General features: G+C 37.3%; 1 protein-coding gene across 1 annotated transcript in view; it reads left to right on the plus strand.

Annotated features, from left to right (window-relative positions):
* The first annotated feature begins 1,606 nt into the window (after positions 1-1,606).
* The window catches only part of CAND1 (cullin associated and neddylation dissociated 1), a 43,108-nt gene continuing 19,326 nt past the window's right edge, over positions 1,607-25,388 (plus strand). Inside the window, exons 1-3 of the mRNA XM_008684258.2 lie at positions 1,607-3,379; positions 13,967-14,110; positions 24,838-24,992. Of these exons, the coding sequence (XP_008682480.1) occupies positions 3,312-3,379; positions 13,967-14,110; positions 24,838-24,992 (367 nt within the window). The 5' untranslated portion in view covers positions 1,607-3,311. The remainder of the gene's footprint in view (positions 3,380-13,966; positions 14,111-24,837; positions 24,993-25,388) is intronic.

Here is a 25,388-nt window from a genome sequence, read left to right on the forward strand (position 1 = left end):
AAGTTGGTATATGCTCTTAAAGAATTACACTCTAATTGGAAGCTAGAATATAAACACTATTGTTGGTTCAAGATCCTAGAAAGAGACAGGGGAGGTGAATAGCATTGCAGGTGGGGACAAGCATTTTAATACACAGATTTGGAGCATAGGCTCTGAAAACCACATTGCCTGGGTTTTTATCCTGACTGCTTCTTTAGCGAGTTACTTAAGCTTTCTGTGCCTCTCATACTTAAAATGTGGATGAAATGAATTAATGTAGCACCGGACCTACAGGTAAGGGCTCATTATTAATAATGATGATTATACAAAAATTTGGAGTTGGGTTTTTGAGGGACTCAAAAAAATTGATGGGAGTAATTCCTATATTAGAATAGTGGGAGAAAGTTCAGAAAAAAAGGGCTAGGGACAGATAAAGGGGGCCACTGATTGCCAAAACATTTGGACTTCATTCAGTAGTAGAGAGCCCCTGCACTTTTTAAATTGCTGAGTAGCGCTATAAAAATGTTTTAGAAAACTCTAAACTGGCTATGCAGAGTGGTTTGGGATAGGGACAAGTGAGAGACCGAGAGAATATACTACGGCTAATAGCTGACTTTTGTCAGATGCTTTCCATGACCTTTGTGACTGCCAGAAATATTACTATTTATAAAGATTACTACATTCCAGGTAATATGCTGAACACCTTATATGGGATATTGTTACAGACTGAACTGTGTCTCCCTCAAAATTCACATGTTGAAGCCCTAACCTCCAATATGATAATTTTGGAGGATAGGGCCTCTAAAGAGATATATGAGGTGAAATGAGGACACAATTAAGGTTGAATGAGGTTAAAAGGATGGGGCCCTAATCCAATAGGACTGGAATCCTTAGAAGAGAAGGAGATACTAGGAGTGTGAATGCACACAGGAAAGACTACATGAAGACACGAGAAGGCCACCATCTGCAAGCTAAGGCTTTAGGATAAATCAACCTTGCTATTACATTGATCTTGGGTTTTCAGCCTCCAGAACTATGAGAAATCAAATTCTTGTTGTTCGAGCCACTCAATCAAGGGAATTTAGTTATAGCAACACTAGCAGACTCAGGCAATAGCTCATTTGACTCTTCAAACAGCCAGAAGGGTAATACTGTGCTCTGATGATCGTAGTGTTATCCATAAAGAAACCAAGGCTCAAAGACCTTGAAGTGAATTGCCTAAGACAGCTAATAAGTGGCAGTAAACAGGATTTATATTCAAGCTGTCTGACTACAAATATTATAGTTCAGTTGAAAACTGATAAATGAAAGAATTTACACACAAATGGAAAAAACACGACTTGGCATCTGACTGGCTAAAAAAACCGGGGGGGTTATCACCAGATGACTGAGACTTTAAGCCTTGGGGTCCACACAAGATAAATGACCAGCTTGTTTGTGTGTGACATGCATGCACATAGTTTATATTAAATATTGTAGAAAGGTTGTTCAGAGCAGAAGGGAGTTAATTGTGGATGAAGCGCTTTGGGAACCTAAAGATGGCTGACTCAGGTAAAATGAGTGAAGGCGTATGGTACTACCGGGGAGAAACAATATTAAAGTAAAAGGATACATGGGGGCAAACAAGGGTAATGGGGGGGGGGTTTAGGTATGAATCATGAGGCCAGATCACATTTCATCTGTTTTAACTGTTATTGATTATAACAGTGCCTGACTTTTAGAAGATACTCAGTAACATTTGGGAGCTATAGGAGAGAACAGCAGAGAAATGTCAAGATTTAGTATTTGGAAGAAAGGAGCTATTTAGGTGTTTTGTTTGTTTAACAGGCGCAGTTACAGATTGAGACAGAATTTTCCTTGTCTCTTGACTGGGCTTTCTCTTTCTTTTAGAAAGGCCTGTGAGCTAGCTCCAATTCCAATTAAACAGATAAAAACGTGGGCACTAAATCAAATGATTTGGTATCTGATTTCCCACTGTTGTGTATGTCTCTGGGAACGATCAAATACAGCTGCAAGATTAACAAATCCACGAGAGCTGACTACAGGAGGTAGTCCTTTAGCTGCTCTGAATAAAACGAGAAGGTCCAAATACAATCATCATTTAGCCTTCCTTGCTTTAGCGAGCTCTTTAATGCACGGAGCGAGTGTGCCTAGCGGAGACTCGGCTGCCTTGAGGATGAGGCTACCATCACTCTCCAGGATTGGCGTTAGGAAGTCTCTACTACATCTCTGCCAAGAACACTAACTGATCCGCATTGCGCCTGCCCAAACCGCCGCAGCCTAGCTCTGCGGACATCCCACAGCAGCAAAAGGAGCTGTAAGAGGAAATCCGAATACGCGGCAAAAACCAATCGCGCGGGGAGCTAAAGGTTTTATCCACCACAGCTGACTCCTCTAGACTACAAATCCCAGCATTCACTCTTCGCACGGGAGCCAATGAGGAAGCTACAAGTTCCTTCAGCCAATCACATGCTGACCCAGTGTACCACGCCGAGTGAATTGTGGGATTTGTGGTTTTCACGTGGCAACATTATTTCACAGTGAAGGCAAAGTAGGCCACGCGTCCGATTCGAATGAAAGCTTCTACTAATAATTCTTATGTTGGTCCCCACGCTACCCCTTAGCTAGCACTACTCCCTGGCCTTATACTCCTTAAAAATCGTAAACCTTTCCTTTACTGTCATACGGAAAAAAAGCAAGTTATTCTCAGATTACAGCACGCTTGTCCCCCTCACTCCCCCCATCCTTTAACCGTCGCTTTCAAGTCTCGCGAGGACAGCCCCTTTTGGTCGTTGTCATGCCTCCTGAAAGGCGGTTCACGCGAAGACTGACGGAGGCCTCAGCCAACAGGATTGCCTTTTAACTAGCGTCTCTATCGCGTGCGTGGGGAGACCTCCGTGAACCCTGACCTCGGCTTTCCGTGGCGTCCCGCGTTTACCGCCCCCGCCCCCGGAGCGAAGGAGGCGGGTTTTGGCCCCTTGCCCTAGGGAGCGAGTGCGAAGAGAGTGGGAGCGAGACCGACCCGAGTGGAGGTGTCTGGCTCACCGGAGAGGCCCTGCTGTACTCCTCGCTGCCCATGAGCTCTTTTTCCAGCGAGCAGCGCCGTCGTTAGGCAGACCCCGTAGCCTCTGCTTCCTCCAGTACAGGCCCACGCCTCTCCGAGGAGGGGGCAGCCCATCGAGGCGCCTCCCTAGTCGGCGTCGGCGTCGGCGTCGCGCTGCGACCCTGGAAGCGGGAGCCGCCGCGAACGAGAGGAGGAGCCCCAGCAACAGCGGCGGCGGCAGCGGGCAGCAGCACCAGCAACGCCAGCGGGCGGGATCGAGGCCGTCAACATGGCGAGCGCCTCGTACCATATTTCCAATTTGCTGGAAAAAATGACATCTAGCGACAAGGACTTCAGGTGAGGCCGAAATCCGACCGTAAACCCACCTTACGGTTCCCCATCCGCGGCCCTGGCCCTCAAACAGGCCTTGCCCCACCCCTTTGGCCTTAGTTGGTTTGTGTGCTTTCCCGAGCTCTCCGGCCCACCACTCCGTTCCCTGATCCCGCAGGCTCCTTTTTCTCCCACCTTCTACCCCCTCCCCCCATTCTTTCCTCTAGGCCGTTGCCCGCGGCGGGTCCGAGGCCCCTTCTGCGTCCCCAGACGCCTCCACTGCATTCCCTGCTCCCCACCCCCAATCCCGAGACGTGATTTTCGCGTCCCAGGTAGTGTGAAAGGGGCAAACTCATCCACCGTTGTGGGGAAGGGAGTTGCTCTAGGCTTGGAGACCAGGAGGCCGGGCCTACCGGCCAGCCCGCCTCAAGCGCTAGGCCGCCCTGCTTGCTCGGGCTCAGGCTGCTGCCCACTCCGGCCCCAGCTGCCGCCTCTTTACCCGCCGACGGGAGTGGGCCCAGGTGCATTCAGCTTGAATGATTTGCTTTATTTGAGCTTTCCACGGATTGGGTTATAAACTTTTTCTTTGGACAATTCCTTTCGTGAAGGTGGGAAGAAGGGGGTGGGGTGGGGAGGGAGCCAGGATGAGGAAACTTGACTCGCAGGGTTTTCCCGCCAGCATCTCTGTCATTTTTCCTTGTCAGGTGAAAACTAAGCAAAAATTCGAGGTTTCGTTCTCATTTCCTTATATCCAAAATTACTGCCAGAAAGGTGAATTCCTGAACCTTAAACTAAAAAGTAAAGCAAGCAAATGGATCGTACTAATGGAAGTTTTCAAAAATGAGGGTGGTGAATATGAAGCTTTATTACAGCAGTTCTGTTCCCGGAGACTTGTACTGACCGTTCCAAACCTTGGTAACATTCATATTGAAGAATTGTTATATTTTCACGGATTATCTTGGTCCACCCACCTCCCGCCTCTTTTTTTTTTTTTTTTTTGGTACTACAGTGGTGGTTACATTTCTTCTTTCCCATCTCCTATTCCATCACAAAATAAATAAGCTCCCAATCTAAAAAAATCTTTATTTCTTTGATACTTTGTTCTCTAAGGCTTGGTAGTTGTATTTTGTGAGCATTTTAAAAGAAAGAACAGATATTTTCTATTAAAATTGAGGGTGAGGCCTATTTTCGTTTTGTTTTATGTATGTTATGAATGAACAGTATTAACACCTGAAAACATGTTCAGACCTCATCTACCAGGAAGAGATTTTCCTGTTTGTGAAAGGAGAAGCATGAAAAATGTAGTGATCATGTTCCTAATTAAATTGATGTGCCGGTGTATTCAAATGGTCAGTGAAATACAGTTTTGGTTCTGTGACTTCAAAGCCAGAAATGATTTTTTTTTTTTTAAAGTTTTGCTACCTAGGGAGGTGCTGAGTATTGCATTTGAAACTTGTAAAATTCAGTTTGCTAATACCAAAGATTTTAGTGTTGTGACTTTTTGGAAGAGACATGTTTGTTTTGGTTATTTTGGTATTTTAGATTGGTGTAGATCAATATCAAGATTTATTGGAGGAAATAAAAGGTGTGTGTGTGTGTGTGTGTGTGTGTGTGTGTTTTAAGGATTAGAGTGCTGTTTACTTCCCTTTGGAGCTTTGCTTGCTCCCAGTGCAAGACACTGAAATTTAAATGCACATTTGAGTTGAATATATACATATATATGTAAATTTTCAGCTGTGTAGAGCTTGTGGTGTGATTTTTCCCACCCTTCCCATTCCTGTCAATTTGGCTCATTCTGTAAAAGTACTAAATACTAAATATCATTCTGATTGTATTCAATTTCGTACTAAAGATAGCACTTTGGTGTAATACTATAATATTTTGTTCAACTAGGTAGACTTGTGTATGGGTAGTATGCTTAGAATAAACAAATCAAGTCGTGTTAATACTGCATGTGTGATTTTGACTCAAGCTACCTAAATTTCTTGTAGGGATAATATATACGTCATTTTGTGCTTTCTTTTTTAAATGAACTGTATGAAAAAAATAATGCTTTGATGTTAAGCTGTAGTCAGTGTTGAACTTGATAAAAATTATCTATGAGTTTCAGCCAGAGTAAATCAAAACATTGCTTGGAGGATTGTTCTTCTAAAAGTGTAATATTGATATATTTCCAATAGTTGGTGAAGAAGGTAAGTGTAGAAACAGTGACTTCCAGCTATTTGGCATTTTTAAGATATTTTTATTAACTATGTATTAAAGTCTTGTAATATGCTGAAGCCATCCAGTTAACGGACAACTTTTTGGAACTGAAGTATCGTGTATATTAAATTACAGATAATTTAAGAGATTAAAATAGTGAGCATTTGAGGTCAAGTATTTTGAACATTTTTCTGTATAATTCCAGTATAGGCATTTATTTGAATATATGTGTTCTATTTTAAAATTATTCCTCTACTTTCTCATTTGAAATTTGTTTATTTTGGTGTAAATATCGCAGTTTGTCGCTACGTGTTTTGAAATACCTACTAACAAATAACAAAGATCTTGAAGACAGTTAATATTGCAGAATATCTCGTGCAAACCACTCTGCTTGTGAGAAGGGGAGACGAAAACAATAATATATCTAAAAGGAAAAAAAATTATTCCTCTCATGGTAGAATCCAAAGAGAATATGACTTACTGGTCACTGGGCTCTAGTCATGTGTTCTAATCTAGTAGGATTTTTCTTGTGAACTCTCTATGAGATCTTGGGCAGGCTATTTAATTTGGGATTAAATTTTTACTTTGAGAGACTTGTACGTGGATGATTACAAAAGGTCCCTTATAGGCCTGAAATTTTAGGTCTCTGGATAACTACGTAGTCCGTTCGTATAAAGAAAGTAAAGAAATGGGTATAAGCTTCCATTTTTTCAGATGTCAGCATTTTTAAAGAATCATTTTGTAGGATTTAAATCATGGGTTCTATTTATTGGTTGGGGTACTGTACTCTTTGAAGGAGGTATTTTAAGGTTTACTACTAGTAGGTAGGTCATTCTGTAAATAACAATGAAAACTTTAATGTGCATGAACCATGTGAGTGCTCTATTTATGAATATTAATATTGACAATTCAGTGGGTTGAGGTAACTGAAGTTTTGCTTTTATTTTCATATGCTTCACCACCAACTGAGTTAAAGTAGTCCAAGGAATAAAGAGCTGAAAAAAATTTACTACTGTTCTATCTTTATCTACATAGTAGTTAACATTAATGCTTACTGTCAACTTTATATACTTGGTCCTGTTTATCCTTATAACTCTAGTAAAGTGGATACTAACAATCTCTATTCCAGTCCAGGAAACTGAGGTGTGGTGATGTTAATTAAGTACTTGCCCAAGGTGAGTTAGCCATTAGATCTGGGATTTCCAGACCACCCCCAACCCCAACCCCCAGATCATGAACTGTTAACTACCATGTTATGTTACTTCTCCAGGGTTTTGACTAAGGGGACATTAAGACTGAGAACTTCAGTTTGAGTTCCCCCTGAGGCTTATGGAATATTTTGTGCTAGAAGACACTTTTAGTAATTCCCTGAGAGGGACTACAAAATGTTTAAGATCTAGTGCTTGCCCTCAGTAATATTTACATGCTTGTTGAATGGTTAAGGCACTTTTATAAAAAGATAAAGAACCCAGGGCAATATGTAGTCGTCAGCCTTCAGTGGCAGAGAAGATGAAAGCAAGGAGATTCCTGTTTGTGGAGTCACCTGAGCTAGGTCTTGAAATTGTAGGTAGAGAAAATGAGTGCAAGTGTGAAAGCTCACTATACAAGTAGATAATCTTGACTGGAGCTGGGGGTATTGTTTAGGGAACTGCTTGAGGGTAGGGACCTTGTTTTACTGAACTGAATCCTCCACTGTTTTGGCCTTGTGGTTCTCAGGTGCTAGTTTTAGTTGGATTTTAATTATAGAGTCAAGAGAAAAGCGTGTAAGGATTTTGGGAAATCTCTTCCAGAAACAGTTGTAAAAATCTTCCAGTTTATTTTTTAAAATGCTATTTGATACAATCTTATAATTTACTGCATTGCAGAATTTCCTAGCTTGATAATGGTTTATGTTACCAAATTTATGTATGTTTGTATCTATGTATGTACGTATCTGTTTTGGATATTAGCAGGTATTTTTTTCTTGGAAACTTTAAAATGCTAATAAAAATCTCAGGCCTGGTATGGAATTCTGCACTTCCGGAGCTGGAAGGGACCTTAGAGATCCTATAACATAGCTGAAAATACTGTATGGGCATTTATAATAATGTAACAATAAATACTAGTGAAGTTCTCTGTACTACTTGTGCTTGAAGAAAAGTTTAATTAGAGAAAATAGATTTGTAGCGCTTAGGAAGGTGATTTCTGGGCACTTTTTAAGTACTTTGCCGGTTGATGGCAGTAAGTTACTGGATTTCATTTATGTGATTTTTCTTGATAAAGGTGTACTGCTAACACTGATTATCAGCAATGATTAAAGCTCACCACTGAAAAATAGAAAGACCTCCTTGAGGAAACTGGGAAGAAGAAAGGACTAAAATTTAGTTTTATTTACATGAACAATAAAAGACCATCCTAAATTCATACTCCAAGGGAATAAATGAGAAAAAAATGAGATAGTGGTGGTGTGTGTATGAGTTCTTTGAAAGATAAATAGCTCACTGGATAGTGCAGTTGGCCCATATCACTTAGATTTCTGTTAGTAACAAAGGTAAAATTGTGCTGAAGGGTTGTGAAACTGCTCATTGTGCAATACAAGGTATCTATTTCTACCATTGTTTCTGCACATCTCTACATTGGATTTACTAAAGATGAGTAAGTTCTCCCCTCAAGGAACTTTCAGTCCAGTAGAATAAGCCAGGTTTGTAAGTTCTATCCTTTGATTATCTTGTTCATAACTGTGTTTGCAGAACCTGGCACAGTTCCTAATGATGGTACTCCCAAAATATTTATCGAATACATGAGATGGTACTGCCTGTAGGTTATATCCACCTGGGACTGCCATAGAAGCTTGAAAGTTAACATTTTAACTTCAGTGTCTCCCACCTTAAGCCTTTTTTATTTTTATTTTGTCCCATTGCATTATCATGTCCCAAATGTCCCATTTGGAAAACCTTGATGTCACCCTTCTACTTTTTTCTTTCTCATTTAATTCCCTGATGATTATTTCTCAAAATTAGTTTTCCTGTCTCAGGCCTCTTTTTAATCCAGTCGTTTGGTAACTCTTCCATTAGAATTTTCTTTCTAAATATCACAGCTGATCATTGCCTTCCCCCATTAATTCCCATTGACTACAAGATAAACTCTGAACTTCTTAGCTGTTGCCCACCTAAGATCACTGAAATTACTCTTCCCCAAGTTTCTAACAAGCTTTATGTAATAATTCAGTGGATATTTTCTTTGCTCATCTATTTGATACATAAGCACTGTTTATCATTTTTTCCTTTTTGAAATTCTCTTAAATAGGCATCCTTGACACAGGTTGAGTTTATTACCATTATAGTGAGGGAGAGAGAACACACACTATGGGAAGTCTCAATTAAAGGGTGTTAGAACCTATTCATTTGGGTAATTTTGGGAAGGGTCTAAGGAAGTGGAGTTTCACAGTGGATTGTTGTAAAGTGGGGGCAGTTCCATTGTTTGACATCTTAATACAAGGAGGGCAAGACTAAAGCAGAGGAAAAGCTGTAATTGGTGAAGAAGTAGCAGTCACATAATGAGTTAGAGAAGACGTGTTTGGTATTTTGTGTTAAGTGAACTTGCCTGAAATGGATGTTCTGTGAGGTTGTTTATGTCTAGGAAAACAATATGCCTTCATTGTAAGCATCAGATCAGTTTGGAATAACATTCAGATATATAGATATGAGCCTCAGATCAGTTCCTGGACTGTAGGGCTCTTTTGTTCTGTTCTGTCCAAACCCCCCCCCCCCGCCCCGTCTTAGTCCTCCCTTTTGACCAAGGGCAGATGAAGTTGGGCTGTGGGGCATCATTGATTTATGATGTTTAAGTCTTCACTATTGCTGAGATTTTGTTGATTAGGATCAGAGGAATGGCCATTCAGTGTAGCCTGTAGTTGAGCCAGGTTTATTAATCCTTTCTCCGATAGTTGGGTGCGTGGTTGAACCAGCTGATAGGACAGTGGCTGCTAAATAACAGTTAAGAGTCGGGAAGGGACGCGTACCTGACTGTTAACACCCAAGTCCTGTCGTTTTCCTCCTACTTTGTCCATTTCCTAACTTATCCCTTACCATCCCCTTATCTAATCCATTTCAAAGACTTACTTTAACTTTTAAAATCTCAAATAGTTGGTTCTCATTATTCTCAGTAGGGTGTACTATCAAGTTACCATGAACATTGAATTAGTGATACTGAGCCATTACTTCTAGAGGAAAGACGGTGGTAGGTTCCTGTGAGCCTCTCGTCACAGCATTTTCATAGTTGATTAGTTCATAACCTTGTTTTATGTTTATTTCTGTTTAAAGACAACCTTATGTAATATATGTTGTTGATTCGTTCACATTGTGCTCATGGCCAACAGCACTATCACTTCATGCCTGAGAAAAGCTTATCTAATACGTGTATTTTTTTTTTCGTGGAAGACACAGCTTTCTTGTACTTAGGAATACTAGACAGCGCTACACTATGCTTGAGGGTCCTTTTAAACAGCAAAATTACCAACAAAAAGCACAAACATGCAAAAGATGTGGCACTAAATAGAAAAGAGGATACTTTTTACAGTATATGAGCTGAAACAAGGCATTTACTCTGCTAACAGAATTGATTGTATGTCCATTTTTCTTCCTCCATTGTCATAACCTAATTGTAGCTATCATCATTTCTCAGACTGCTACAGTAACTCTCCTAACTTTCTCCGTTCAGTTTGGCTAAATGAAGATTGGTTCTCTCTACACTCTGACCATAGTGTAGCTGGAGTAATGTTTGTGAAATGCACATTTGATCATTTTGGTATACTGCCAATCTCTGACCCAGGTGCCTTTCAGTAGCTTCCCATTGCTCTTAGAATAAAGACTAAAATCCTAATAAGACCCCCAAATCTCTTCAGTCTCTTGGCCCTTGCTTCTTGCTTCGCCTGCAAAAATAATTCCTGCCGGTGCTTCAGAGTTCAGTCTTTCCTATGCACAACTCCCAATGCAGTCTACATCAGGTTACTTTATTATACCATTGAGTTCTTTGTGCTATATTCCTTTCCTTCCCAGCATTTATCTCTCTTCGTAAGTACATACATAATTAACCCATATATGTAGTTTTTAAGACCAATCTGTCTCTCTTTGATTGTATTGTAGGCTCCAAGACAGCAGGAACTGTATTTGCTTTTGCCATCTCTTATTTGTACAGGGTCAGCATAGTACCTAATACATACATGATAGTTTCTCACTACGTAGTGAGTGTGTCAGATCTTTCCTATCTCGATGTCAGCCTACATTTCCATCTTCTTCCTGTTAGGTTTCTTTCTACCTGCCTATGTCCCAGCCACACTTAACTGCTTCTTAGCCCTTCACTGAAAAGTGTTATGTCCCTCAGCATTGTTGCTGCTGCCACCACCCCTACCCCAACAAAAACAAAAATAAAAATTGAAAATTGATGGGGCGCCTGGGTGGCACAGCGGTTAAACGTCTGCCTTCGGCTCAGGGCATGATCCCAGCGTTATGGGATCGAGCCCCGCATCAGGCTCCTCTGCTGTGAGCCTGCTTCTTCCTCTCCCACTCCCCCTGCTTGTGTTCCCTCTCTCGCTGGCTGTCTCTATCTGTGTTAAATAAATAAATAAATAAATAAATAAATAAATAAATAAAAAATTGAAAATTGAAAACCAGCTTTCCCCATGTGCACACCCCTGTTAATCCTTCGAGATCCAAACTAATTGTCAGTTGTTTGGTGTGATCAGTGTCAAATGTCCTTAAGTATTTTTGAATCTATAAGATTGGGATTTGTCCATTTACCTGTCTGTCTGCCATATTAGATGAAAAGTTTAGGAGGAAGGGACTAAGTCTGTTTTATCATCTCAGGTCTTAGCACCATGTAGAACATTACAGGCTTACGAGACATTTTACAGATTGTCTTTTGAATCTGCCATGGACAGCTTTTTAGCTGATTAAACACTTTCTTATAGGATGATTTATAATGCAAATTTTTATATCAAATTAACAGAAGGAGAAATTCTTAGAACTTTCTGGTTGGGGGTCACCATTAAAAAGTAACTCTTAGTATAACTTCATACTATCGCAATACATTTTTTCTGATTTTTAAAAATGTATGTTAATTTTATTGGGGCTCATTTCAATTTAAAAAAATGTTTAACCATTAGTGCTATTTTTTAAAATTAAAAACTTATTGAAGTATAGTTGACATACAATGTTATATTAGTTTTAAGTGTACAAGTGATTTAATTCTGTACATTACACAGTCCTCACCGTGCTTAGTATAGTCACCATACAAAATTATTAAAATATTATTGACTATATTCCCTGTACTTTACTTTTCATCCCTGCCATTTATTTTATAACTGGAAGTTTGTGCCTCTTAATCCCCTTTAGGTCCATGCATGTTGTTGAGAATGGCAAGATTTCGTTTTTTGTGGCTATTCCATAAAATATTCCATTGTTCTTTAATCCATTTACCTATCAGAGGACATTAGGTTGCTTCCATATCTTGGCTATCGTAAATACTGGTGCAGTGAACATAGGGGTGCATATATCCTTTTGAGTGAGTGTTTTTTTGTTTTTGGCAGATACCCAGCAGTGGAATTACTGGATCATATGGTATTTCTATTTTTAATTTTTTGAGGAACCTCCATACCATTTTCCATAGTGGCAGCACCATTTTGCATCCTACCAACAGGGAACGAGGGTTTCCTTTTCTTGCCAGGGCTTGTTATTTCTTGTATTTTTTATACTAGCCAATCTGACTGGTGTGAGGTGATATCTTGTGGTTTTGCATTAATCATAGATTTTTGAATATCGGTAGACTTCTCTGAGGTCAGGAGCTAAGGTTTATTTACTTTTTATCTATCCTTTGCTCATAGTCCAGCCTTTGTAGCATAATAGGCAATGAATAAATAAGTGGTAAATAAAGGAAAGAATCTGTACACCAGTAGACTCCCTTCAGAACCATAAAACAACTTTTTGCATTGGGATTATTTGCTTTTTTACTGAAATTAGTGGCCATGTTCTCTTCAACCAGATGGTGAGCATTTCAAGGGTCTTTAGAAGTCCTAACTACTGTGGTTTTATTTCATGATTTTATGGAAGTAAAATGGCTAAGATATTTTAATGCTTTGTGTAATAGAATTCCTGCAGTAGTGCGCCATTATTCAAATTTTTGTTTTATAGAATATTGTGTGGTTTTAATTTCATTTGTCATCATATAAAATGAGGAAGGCTATCAATTACAACTGTGTTGATTTAAAAAAAGTACATGTTTGCTTTACCTTGTATAATCCCAATTTGAACACAGACTTTATAAGCTGTTTCATAAACCTTGGTAAGACTTGTGCTTGCATTGTAGTTTAAAACTTTGTCAAGTTAGCATTAAATGAACATATTAACTCCTTAAATAACAAATAATGAATTCCTAAGTTAATAAGTTGTTTTGCCAATCCTTATCACATAGTTTATCGCCTGTATTGCCAGACTGTCTGCATAGCTATTTATCATTTCAGCTCCAATAGTTAGTGTTTTTTAATTGATTTAAACAGATTTTGACATTTCTGTATGTAATATAAGTAGTACACTTTACTCAAACTTGATCTAGTTCAGATACCAAAAAAAAAGGCATTTAAGTAGTTGTTACTGCAGTTGGATTATTTCAACAGGTAGAGAAGAGCCAGAATTAGGAGAAAAATTCATTTGGCTTTCAAACAGGTTAGGGGGGCTTTATTTCAGTGTGATTATCTATTACTCTTGAGAAATTACTTTTGAAACAATGAATCGTCTGGGAGGTATATGAGAAAAAATCTGAGTCTGTTTACCTTATTTTTGTCTCCAACTCTTTCGTTTAAAGCTGAAATGAGACAGTTGATCACTCTGGGTTTTTCTTTAGGCTATTCAGTATTAAACTTGTCTTTGGCGGTAGTTCTTAAGGGGAGGGGGCTGGATGTCAGATGGAACAATGTTCTAGAATCATTGCCTCTTCATCATTTTGAAAATACACCTGATAACCTTGTGATGGGAGTTAGGGTGGAGGTGAGAATTTGTATTTTGGAAATTTCCCAGTAATTTTTTAATATGTGACCCTTGTCCCTCAGTCCCAACACAGAGTATTATATAGGAAGGTGTTCTTAATGTTTGTTGTTAAAGGCTTCCTAGATAAAATTCAAATCACATGCAAAGAAAAAGTAAAGAGGCATTTTTCTCCTCCTAAAAGCAATGATATCAGTTAATTAGAGTGAAAGAGCTCTCACAGTAGATCCTATCAGTAACTTAAAACAGGACTGACCTGGGGAAGATAATTTAAAGTGATGGTACCTTATTTAAAAGAGTTTGTTAGGACTTAGATAAGGATGATAGCATTAGATTTGAAAGACAAGATCCTTATGCTTAAAAATTTAAATTATCAACAAATTTAATTTTTTGATAGGTTTATGGCTACAAATGATTTGATGACAGAACTGCAGAAAGATTCCATCAAGTTGGATGATGATAGTGAAAGGAAAGTAGTGAAAATGATTTTGAAGTTACTGGAAGATAAAAATGGAGAGGTACAGAATTTAGCTGTCAAATGGTAAGTGTTTTTTACTTGCTTCCCACCCCTATCAGCCCCATTAAAAGACTCAGTGTAATAGTTGGTAAATTATCTTAGTCTTGTACTATGCCTTTCTGGAGTTTTCTTTAGAATTTGTAGGTGAGCGAGGAATGTTTAATGTTTGTACGTGGTACATATGATACACTAGAAAGTTTCTTTTCTTTTTTTTTTTTTTTTTTAAAGATTTTATTCATTTATTTGACAGAGGGAGGGAGAGAGCACAAGCAGGGGGAACAGTAGAGGGAGAGGGAGAAGCAAGCTTCCTGCTGAGCAGGGAGCCCGATGCAGGACTCCATCCCCATGACCTGGGCCAAAGGCAGACGCTTAACCATCTGTGCCACCCAGGCACCCCATACATATATTGACTAGATATAACATTTTACGGTATTTTGATTCGTATGAAGTACGTAATGGAAACTCCAGAAAGAGTGATTCTCTCACTTGTTTGACCTGATTTTTAGCGGGTTTTAAAGGCTACCTGCCTCTGTTCATGTCTGTATGAAAATTTAAGAACCAATGATCAAGGGAAGTAAAAAATAATAAGACTTTATAAAGAACAGCAGCATTTAAAACCATAGTTAACACAAATTAAAACTGATGATAACAGCAGTTACAAAGAATTTTTTCTAAAAATTGTGGGAATTCCAGTTGTCTTTGGTATGTACAGTGCGGTAGGAGCATCTTATGAGGCACGATATTGACAGTTTGACTATTTTTAGTAATAGGGTACAGAATTTGAGTTCTCAGTAAATTCTATTAACAAATTGTTTCATTTATATGTGTCAAATACTAGAAAACCTGAACAATTTACATAGTAAGTTATTAGAAAGTATAACCTTTAGTTTCATATAACAAACTGTGGAATTTTATGTCATTTTGTATGTCCCATGATAATTAGGCATCAATTTAAATAAAGCATCGTCTCATTATGACTCCTTTATTGCATTTAAAAAAACCTTTTTTTTTTTAATATTTTATTTGAGAGAGAGAGTGTGCACATGCTCATGCACAAGCGGGAGAGGGGGTAGGGCAGAGAGAAGGGGGAGCAGACTCCCTGCTGAGCACAGAGTTTTGACTAGATATATCATGGGATCATGACCTGAGCGGAAGGCAGACGCTTATCCACTGAGCTACCCAGGTGCCCAATATTGCATTTTATTATAAGGGTTTTAAGTTTGTTTTAGGCTTAGCTTTTACCTACCTGCCGTAAAAACAGGCAAAAATGTGAGAAATCATTGGTCAGCATAGAGTTTCTAGACATGCAGTATAATTTTCTGTAACTTGGAGCATTTGCAAGTTTAAAATAAAATGGGTCTTAAAAAGGTAAGTTGCAGAATGATGCAATGAGTATAATTTTACTTTAGTTATTTTTCATCTTTTAAAATTTTTTTTGCCTGTGCTTAATAAAATTAAATATTCAAAATATGTGATGAACATTTACCAGCTTTTAAAAGTGGTAATAAAAAGTAGTCTTTGTCCAGGATTGAGAGTTGAGAGGTACATAGATCTTACTCACTTGCATAGGAATCTTTACTCCTTAGGAACCAGAGCTTTTGATCTTTTGACGACCTTTTATTCTTAAAACTTAACAGGTTAGAGGAAGAAATGGCATATATTCAAGAAAAAAAGGAATTAAGGTATAAATGAAAGTAATATAACAGGAGCTAAAACCCAAGAACTGATTCTTGGAGGAGGGAAAATCACAATAGATAAATTACTAACTAGCATTATTAAGAAATAGGGGAATTTGTCAAAGAACTCATCACCCAAAAGAAACTCAGGCCCAGAAATCTTTCACACATGTCTTTGAAACCACAAAGAACAGATAATTCCAGTTCTGAGAGTTCTAGTACTGTTCCAGAACATAAAGTATGAAAACTTCCCAGTCTTTTATTTAAACCAATTACTGATAACACATCCTGACAGAAGATAACACTGAAAAAAGAAGACTACAGACCATTCAAATGTTCAAAATATAATCCAACAAGACAGTAAGTGTGACATACCGTGACCAAGTGATCCCAAGAATATGAGGGTGGTTCAATATTATGTGCTTTTGTTAAAACATTTCATTATGTTGGTAGGTAAGAGGGAGAAAAAGCAGTTCTCCAGGCACTGGTAAGATTCAACATTGATGCTTGATTTAAAAAACAAAACAAAACAAAACACCACCACCAAAACACAACACTTATTTAGGCTACGTAGTGTAATTAAGAGGAGTGAAACACCTTCCAAAGACCACCATCATCATACTTAATATGTCACTGGAGTGAAGAACAGGTCAGGGATGCTTTATCTCACTAGGGAGAATTCACTACCTGTTTGAAGGGAAACATTTAATAACAGGGAATTGTTAAGACCTTTTTTAACATTAGAAGTACATACATATACACACATCTCAACCCAAAAACCAGTAAATTACCAGATACCTTTACACTAATGTCAGGAACAAGGCAAAGATGGGTTTCTGTCTCCACTACATTCTTTTTGAAGGTAGCCGCGATAGGACAGAGGGGAATAAAAGTAGATGTGTAAGAATTGGAAAAGGTACGTGAGAATAATCAAGTCATTCAAGAAAAAAATTTAATATGGACAGTAAGAATTCAGTGAAGTAACAGGAGGATGTGAAAGTAATGAACAAAAATCTGTAGTTTTCACAAAACGTCCATTGATTACAGCAACAGAAAGACAAAGTGCCTAGGAATTAAATGTAACAAGAAATGTTACGGTGGTGACCTTGAGTGAGGGTATTGTATGGTAGGGTAAGGTTACAATGTTATCTTTTTCAAAACTTAAGGAAAACTTTAAAATATTCTTGATCCCTAACAAAAATGTCCTTGGAACAAATGGAAAGACATTGCGTGTCCTTGGATAGGGTAACTCAACAAAGTTGTTGCTTCTCTCCAAGCTAATTTAATGCTAACTTAATTGTAAAAATTATTTCACAAGCTAGACAAGTTAATTTTAAAGTATATTTTGGTGGGAGGGAGAGGGGGCAGGTGTTCGGTCAAGATAGCCAAGAAAACTTTGACGAAGTGTAACAGTTGCTGAAGTTGGAGTTGTTGCTTAGCCCTACTAGATAGAAAAAGAGACTATTATGCTTCTGTATCAAAGCAGTGCAGCAGTGAGGCATTAATGGACAAATGGAGTAAAATAGGACAGGATAGAAAGTTGGACCTTTTTTTTTTTTTTTAAAGGACTGGATAACCATTTGAAAAAGAAAATTGTATCCTGCCTCACATACAACATCCCTACTTAAGGTCACCGTTGTTTTGTTTACTTTAAATTAGTTTTGCCTGTTTTAGAACTTCATATAAATGGAGTTGTATAATATGTGCTCTTTTGTGTCGAGCTGTCATACTCATCACATCTGTGAGATTCTTGTTGGGTGTATTAATATTGACTTTTTATGACTGATTAGTAGCCATCGATACTAGTCTCTTTATACATTTGGTTTCTTTCTAGAGTTTGGCTATTGTGAATAGAGATAAAATGAATATTCTTGTATGAGTTCTTTTTAGGATATGGATCATTTTTATGAGTAAATATCTAAGAATGAAATTGTTCTCCATTTAGATTTTTAAGAAACTGCCACATTGTTTCACTTTACATAAAGTACTGTTGTCTCCTCATTCTCACCAACACTTGGTTTTGTGACTCTTTAATTTTAGCCATTCCAGTAAGTGTATAGGAGTAGTTTTAATTTACATGTCCTTGATGATTAATAATGTCCAGTGCTGTTCTGTGTGTTTGTTGGACTTTTTTTTCCTGACTTTTCCCAATTTTTGAAATTGAGGTGGTCTTTTTATTATCAAATTGTAGGAGTTCTTCATATATTCTAGATAGGCCCTTTGATACATACATTTTATAAATATTTTCTCCCAGTTTGATGAACTTAAGTTTTTTTTTTTTTTTAAAGATTTTATTTATTTATGTGACAGAGAGACAGCCAGTGAGAGAGGGAACACAGCAGGGGAGTGGGAGAGAAAGAAGCAGGCTCCCAGCAGAGGAGCCCGATGTGGGACTCGATCCCGGAACGCCGGGATCACGCCCTGAGCCGAAGGCAGACGCTTAACGACTGCGCTACCCAGGCGCCCCTGATGAACTTAAGTTTTTTAAATTTAGTTTTAAATTTAGTTTCACTTGATTGTCTTATAAATTAATTTCAACTTCTTCTTTTATGGTAATTGCTTTCCATGTTACGAGATACCTTTGTTTACCTTATGTTGCAATAATTTTCTTCTGTGTTTTATTCCTAAAAGCCTTATAGTTTCAGCTTTTACTTTTAGTCCTGTGATCTGTGTTGAATTAATTTTTGTGAATTAGGAATTGAGTTCAGTTTTTTCATGTGAACATCCAGTTGTTGAAGCACCGTTTATTGAAGACATCTTTTCTCTGTTGAATTGCACTGATACCAGAGATCAGTTGACTGAAAGCGTGGGTTTATTTCTCGACTCTCTTGTGTTCCATTGGTGTTTTTGTGTGTTCTCATGCCAGTATAAAGCTGTTGTATTAGTGTAGTGTATTAGACAACCTTGCCGCTCTTGACTTTTTGGGCAGATGATTCTTTGTTGTGAGGAGCTGTCCTTTGTATTCTGTGTATTGTAGGATGTTTAGCAGCCTCTTGGCCTTCAGCTACTATTTGCTAGTAGCATTCCTTCTTCCCCCGGGAGTGACAACCAGAAATGTCTCTAGACATTGCCAGCTATCTGTTGGAGGTTAAAAATTGCCCTTTGTTGAGAAGTCCTGGTATGGATCTATAGAAGTCTGATGTGAGGTAGTATAACTTCTCTAGCTTCATTCTTCCTTTCCCAAGAGAATTTTGATTTTTTAGGGTTTTTTGTTTTGGGTTTGTTGTTGTTGTTGTTGTTGTTGTTGTTTTGGTATTTCCCATTGTAAATTTTGGAATCAGTTTGTCAGTTTCAATTTTTTTTAAAAAAATAAGCTTGCTCAAATTTTGATTGGGATTGTGTTGAAGCTATGTAGCTTTTTGAAGAGAATCAACGTTTTAACAATACTGTCTTTCAACAGTGAACCATAGTATCTCATACTTACTTAATAGTCACAGTAGTTTTTGTTGATTCCTTGGGATTTTCTACAGTGAATATCCACCTATTTCAGTCCTGACTTTGGTAATTTGTGTTTTCTTTCTTTTTTCCTTCAATTTATCTAATTAGGGATTTACTAACTTATCAAAGAACTGACTTTAAGGTTTGTTAATTTTCTCTATTGTTTGTTGCCTTATTTCATTGATTTTTTCTCTTTTATTTTAATGCACCCTTTCTTCCTTTCTAATTCTTAAACAATTAAAGGTATGTATTTTTCTCTAATTACTTCTTGAGCTACATTCTACAAACTCTGGTAATGTCATTCAGTTTGAAATACTTTTTTAAAGATTTTATTTTTAGGTAATCTCTACACCCAGCGTGGGGCTCAAACTCACAACCCTGATATCAGGAGTTGCATGCTCCACTGACTGAACGAGCCAGCCAGGTGCCCCTAGATTGAAATATTTTTAATTCTGTTGTGATTTTCCTTTGATCCATGGGTTATTTAGAAGGAATTTTCAAGTATTTGGAGGTTTATTTTTATTGCTATCTAATTTAATTCCATTTTGGTCAGAGAGCCATATTCTTTAAAATTTCAGAATGTTTTTGTTTGTTTTGTCTACTTGGGTTTGTTTTATGGTTCGGCATCTTGATAAGTGAATGTCCCATGTACACTCGGAAGAAAGTATATTCTGGGAAAAAAAATGTATATCCTGTGGTAGATGGGCATAATGTTTTAGAAATGTCAGGTCAAGGTAGTTGATAAAATTTGAATTTTATATTCTTTGTGATTTTTTGTTGTTGTTGCTGTTTTTGGTATTAAATACCCAAAGAAGACGAGTATTTAAGATTTCCAGCTATGTTTGTCAAATTTTGTTTTTCTCTTTAATAATGTCAGTTTTTGCTCCATGTATTTTATTTTATTTATTTATTTTTTTAAATAATACTTTTTTATTATATTATGCTCCATGTATTTTAAAACCTGATGACCTGGGGCGCCTAGGTGGCTCAGTCATTAAGCGTCTGCCTTCGGCTCAGGGCCTGATCCCAGAGTCCTGGGATCGAGCCCCCTGCATTGGGCTCCCTGCTCTGCTGGGAGCCTGCTTCTTCCTCTGCCATTCCCCCTGCTTGTGTTCCCTTTCTCGCTGGCTGTCTCTCTCTGTGTCAAATAAATAAAATCTTTAAAAAAAAAAATAAGTAAAACCTGATGACTAAATACATACATATTTGTCTTCCTGATGTTTGACTTTTTTATGAATATAAAATGTTTCTCTTTAAATATACCTTATCATCAAATATATTTTCTTTTATGTTAATATGGAAAAGTCACCCCAACTTTTTAAAGATTAGTGTTGCATAGTGTACCTTTTTTTATTTTTCAGTTATTCTGTATTTTTAAATGGTGTGCCTTATAGACAGTGAATAGTTAATTCTTGCTTTGATTCAGTTTCATAATTTTTGCCCTATAATAGGAGTGCTTATATAGTCCTTTGGCGTTTATTATAAATATTTGATACGGTTGGATTTAGGTGTATCATTCTTTTTGCTTTTGTTGTTGTTGTTGTGGTCCCCCCCAATGCCTTCTTTTGGGTTAATCAAATCTTTTATAGCAGCAGTTCTCAAAGTTTGATTCGGGGGGCCCTGGGACATCCTGTGACCCTGAAAGTGTCAAAATTTATCATGTGAATAATTATTTTCCCTTTGACTCTCGTTTTCTAATAAGTGCACAGTGTGATTTTCCAGAGGCCCCATGACGTGATCATCACAACAGACTGAATGCAAAATCAGATATGGAATCTGGTTTTTTTTAAGTGCAAACATATAAATCAGTGCTATTTTTCTCACTTTTTTTGAGAATATAGTTAATTTTTAAAAAATGTTTATGTTAACATGTGATAGGTTTATTTTTGTTACTTTTAATTTTTAATATGGTAAGCATTGACGGATACAGCCTACATAAAGAAAAGTTTTTGGGGTCTTCATTGATTTTTAAAGCATTAGAAGGGTTCCTGAAACCAAAAGGTTAGGAATCTGTTTTATATTTAATTTTGATTTCCTCTGTTAACTTTTTAGATACATCTCTTAGTGTTTTTTGAATTGTCACTCTAGGCTATGGATTGTAAATTGCATCTTAAATTCATGACAGTCTATTAAAAGTTAATATTGTACCACTTGATATAAATTATATAAACCTTGCAACATTTTTCCATTTACTTTCTTCCTGTCTTTATGTTACTATTTTTTAAATATATATTTGTATGTGTATCTGTAATACAGTATTATTTATAGTTTGAAGAAAAAATACTAGTGAAGTTCTCTGTACTACTTGTGCTTGAAGAAAAGTTTAATTAGAGGAAATAGATTTGTAGCGCTTAGGAAGGTGATTTCTGGGCACTTTTTAAGTACTTTGCAGGTTGATGGCAGTAAGTTACTGGATTTCACTTAGGTGATTTTTCTTGATAAAGGTGTACTGCTAACACTGATTATCAGCAATGATTAAAGCTCACCACTGAAAAATAGAAAGACCTCCTTGAGGAAACTGGGAAGAAGAAAGAGGACTAAAATTTAGTTTTATTTACATGAACAATATTAAGACCACCCTTTTTATTTTTTTAAGTTTACTTACTTATTTATAGTAATCTCTAAACCCAACATGGGGCTTGAACTCACAGCCCTGAGATCAAGAGTTGCATGCTCTCCATGTAGTCAGCCAGGCACTCCATGTAGTCTCTTAAATATAACCTTTTATGTATACACACATTTACATTTCTGGTGATCTTTGTAAATCTGAGTAACCATCTGGTTTAATTTTTCTTTAGCTTAAAGAGCTTTGTTTGGCAATTTTCTTGCAGTATAGGTTTGGTAGTGATACAGTTTCAGTTTTTATCATAAATTGTCTTTATTTTCAAGGGATAATTTCACTGGATTTGGAATTCTAGGTAGACCTTTTTCTGTTTTTAGTTACATCATTATCTGGTGTTCAAATTGTTGTTTTTCTAAAATACAGTTTTAGAGAGCTTATAGTCTTCATCTGCAGAAGGGTTGGTCCAACAAAGCTATTTTGCCGTTCCCACAATTTAGAACTCTTTAAATTCATTTTTTGGAATCCCTTTTATTTTTACTCCAAATTTTTTCATTGTGTCATGTTAGGTCTTTGCACATATGCCATGTCTCTTTGTCACTGCCGTTATTTTGGATTGGATTGTTCTTGGATTTCTCCAACCTTTCTGCTTATTTTTTCTTCCTTCTCTTAATTCCCCAAATTGCACTCCCTATGGCTTCTGCAGTCAAGGAGTTAGCAGTTTACTGAACATCTGTATTTGGTAAATATTGATCTGATATTTATCAAATGAAACTATTTTTATCCTGCCCCTTATGCTTGACAAAATGCATTGGCTCCCAGTTTTACCACATCACATTTAAATTTGCTGGCCTAACTTTAAAGGTTCTCCATAATGTTCCTGGGGCCTACCTTTCCTATTGTGTTTTATATGCCTTTTCTATCAAACAGTTATTTTCATCCCTCATTTTTTTAATCTTTTTTATTTAAATTGCTTAACATATAGTGTATCATTAGTTTCAGATGTGGAGTTTAGTAATTCATCAGTTGCATATAATACCCAGTGCTCATTACATCTCGGGTCCTTCTTAATGCCCATCACACAGTTACCCCATCCCCCCACCTGCTTCCCGTCCAGCAACGCTGTTTGTTTCCTATAGTTAAGAGTCTCTTATGGTTTGTCTCCCTCTCTGATTTCGTCTTACTCTATTTTTCCCTCCCTTCCCCTATGATCCTCTGTTTTGTTTCTTAAATTCCATATATAAGTAAAACCATATATGATAGCTGTCTTTCTCTGATTGACTTATTCCACTCATCATAATACCTTCTAGTTCCATGCACGTCGATGTATATAGTAAAATTTCATCCTTTTTGATGGCTGAGTAATATTCTCTGTGTGTGTGTGTGTGTGTGTGTGTGTGTGTTTGTGTGTGTGTGTGTGTATGTATCTTCTTTATCCATTCATCTGTTGATGAACATCTGGGCTCTTTCCATAGTTTGGCTCTTTTGGACGTTGCTGCTATAAGCATTAGGGTGCAGGTGCCCCTTCGGATCACAATGCTTGTATCCTTTGGGTAAATACCTAGTAGTGCAATTGCTGGATTGTGGTGTAGCTCTATTTTTAACTTCTTGAAGAACCTCCATACTGTTTAGAGTGGCTGTACCAGCTTGCATTCCTACCAGCAGTGTTAAGAGTGTTCCTCTTTCTCTGCATCCTTGACAAACATTTGTCGTTTCCTGACTTGTTAATTTTAGCCATTCTGACTGGCGTGAGGTGGTATCTCACTGCGGTTTTGATTTGTGTTTCCCTGATGCTGAGTGATGTTGAGCATTTTTTCATGTGTCTTTTGGCCGTTTGTCTTTGGAGAAATGTCTGTTCATGTCTTCTGGCAATTTCTTGACTGGATTATTTGGGGGTTTTTTGGGTGTTGAGTATGGTAAGTTCTTGATAGATCTTGGCTACTAGCCCTTTATCTGATAAGACATTTCCAGATATCTTCTCCCATTGCATAGGTTGTCTTTTAGTTTTGTCAACTGTTGGCCTTTGTTGTGCAAAAGCTTTTTATCTTGATGAAGTCCCTATAGTTAATTTTTGCTTTTGTTTCCCATTCCTCATTTTTAAAAAATATGCATTCTACTCATTCTGGTCTCTGATCTTTCCATTTGAAATGCTCTTCTTTTCTAACAATATCCCATAAGCCTAGTACCTAAATATCTGTCCCTTAGGTGCAGTCTTCTGTCCTCTAAATACTAACATTGAATTTAAGAGTTTTTAAAAAGAAATTGTGCAGAGTAGTGCATGCCTTCAATTCATTTCTAAAATAGCTTTGTGAATTCCTTAACCTCATCAACCAGTGGTAAATATTTGAAGATAGGGACCTTACTTTTCTTATTCAGTACAGTCTTGAATACAGTGGCTCTTCAATAGAAATTCATGCACGAAACATCTGTGTGCTAAACTCTATGGGAAGAACATGAAGGAAGAACTTTTCTCCCTCCTCAATCAATGGACCTACATGCAAACCTATAATAATAGTACAAAACACTAATATGAAAGGACTGTCCGAGGTTCTTTGGGAACACAGAGTAGTACTAACTTGTTTGCTTTTTGCAACCAATGGTTCGATGCTTTTAAATTTTAAACAGGAAAATAAAAGGAATGCACATTCTTTTGGTTCAGAAGGTGGAGTTGGTGATAGAGGATAGGAGGAAGGCAGGGTCAGAGTTGGCAAAGTGACATATTGGATGGAATTGCTATTTCAGGTAAACCGTAGGATCTTTGTTAGGAGCAGACTCTTAATTAGCCTTTTTAGTACTAAAAAATGTTTTGCGTATATGAAGGATTGGGAGGGGTAAAAGCATCTTAAGTTTCATGATACCATGGTGGAAATGAGTGGGGAAACACTGGAAACCAACTGCAGGGAGCTTCTCAATCCAAATTTGTTTTAAAACCTTATTCATATACTATCTGTGATACAGGTATAGTGCATTTACTTTGTGTTGATAGTTGCTAGGCAGAAAAAATTAATGCTTTTGTCTGTTTTTCTGTTTTTATATTTAATGTAAATTAAAATTTTTTTTTCTATTTTATATTACAGTCTTGGCCCCTTAGTGAGTAAAGTGAAAGAATACCAAGTAGAGACCATTGTAGATACCCTCTGCACTAACATGCTTTCTGATAAGGAACAACTTCGAGATATTTCAAGTATTGGCCTTAAAACAGTAATTGGAGAACTTCCTCCAGCTTCCAGTGGTAAGCAAGAGCACTTTTTTCTTCCTAGTTCCATTTTACATGGAGCTATTTTTCCTCCTGGCCAGGGAGGGAGAGCGGTGTCTATCAAAGGATCTTTGTAAGCATCTCTTTGAACAGATAAGGGGGGAAAAGTCCGGGAGTCTTATTTTTGCTTGAAAATAAATTCAGTTTTCAGTTTTAAATGAATATTATTTTGATTGAATTTAAGTATCTTGTAGGAATAGCAAGATGTTTTTATTGTTGTATGTACCATGACTAGTATCTTTATTAAGGCTGACTCTATAGCTTCTTTGGTAATTTAAATTTAAAACGGCAATTAATGAATTTGTCAATTAGATTTTGGCCTCTGACACAAATATTTAGGTAGTGCAAGTTTTAGAATTGATGTTGACTAAT

Source organism: Ursus maritimus, unplaced genomic scaffold (assembly GCF_017311325.1).
Source record: "Ursus maritimus isolate PB19 unplaced genomic scaffold, ASM1731132v1 scaffold_21, whole genome shotgun sequence".
In the NCBI taxonomy this organism is placed as follows: domain Eukaryota; kingdom Metazoa; phylum Chordata; class Mammalia; order Carnivora; family Ursidae; genus Ursus; species Ursus maritimus.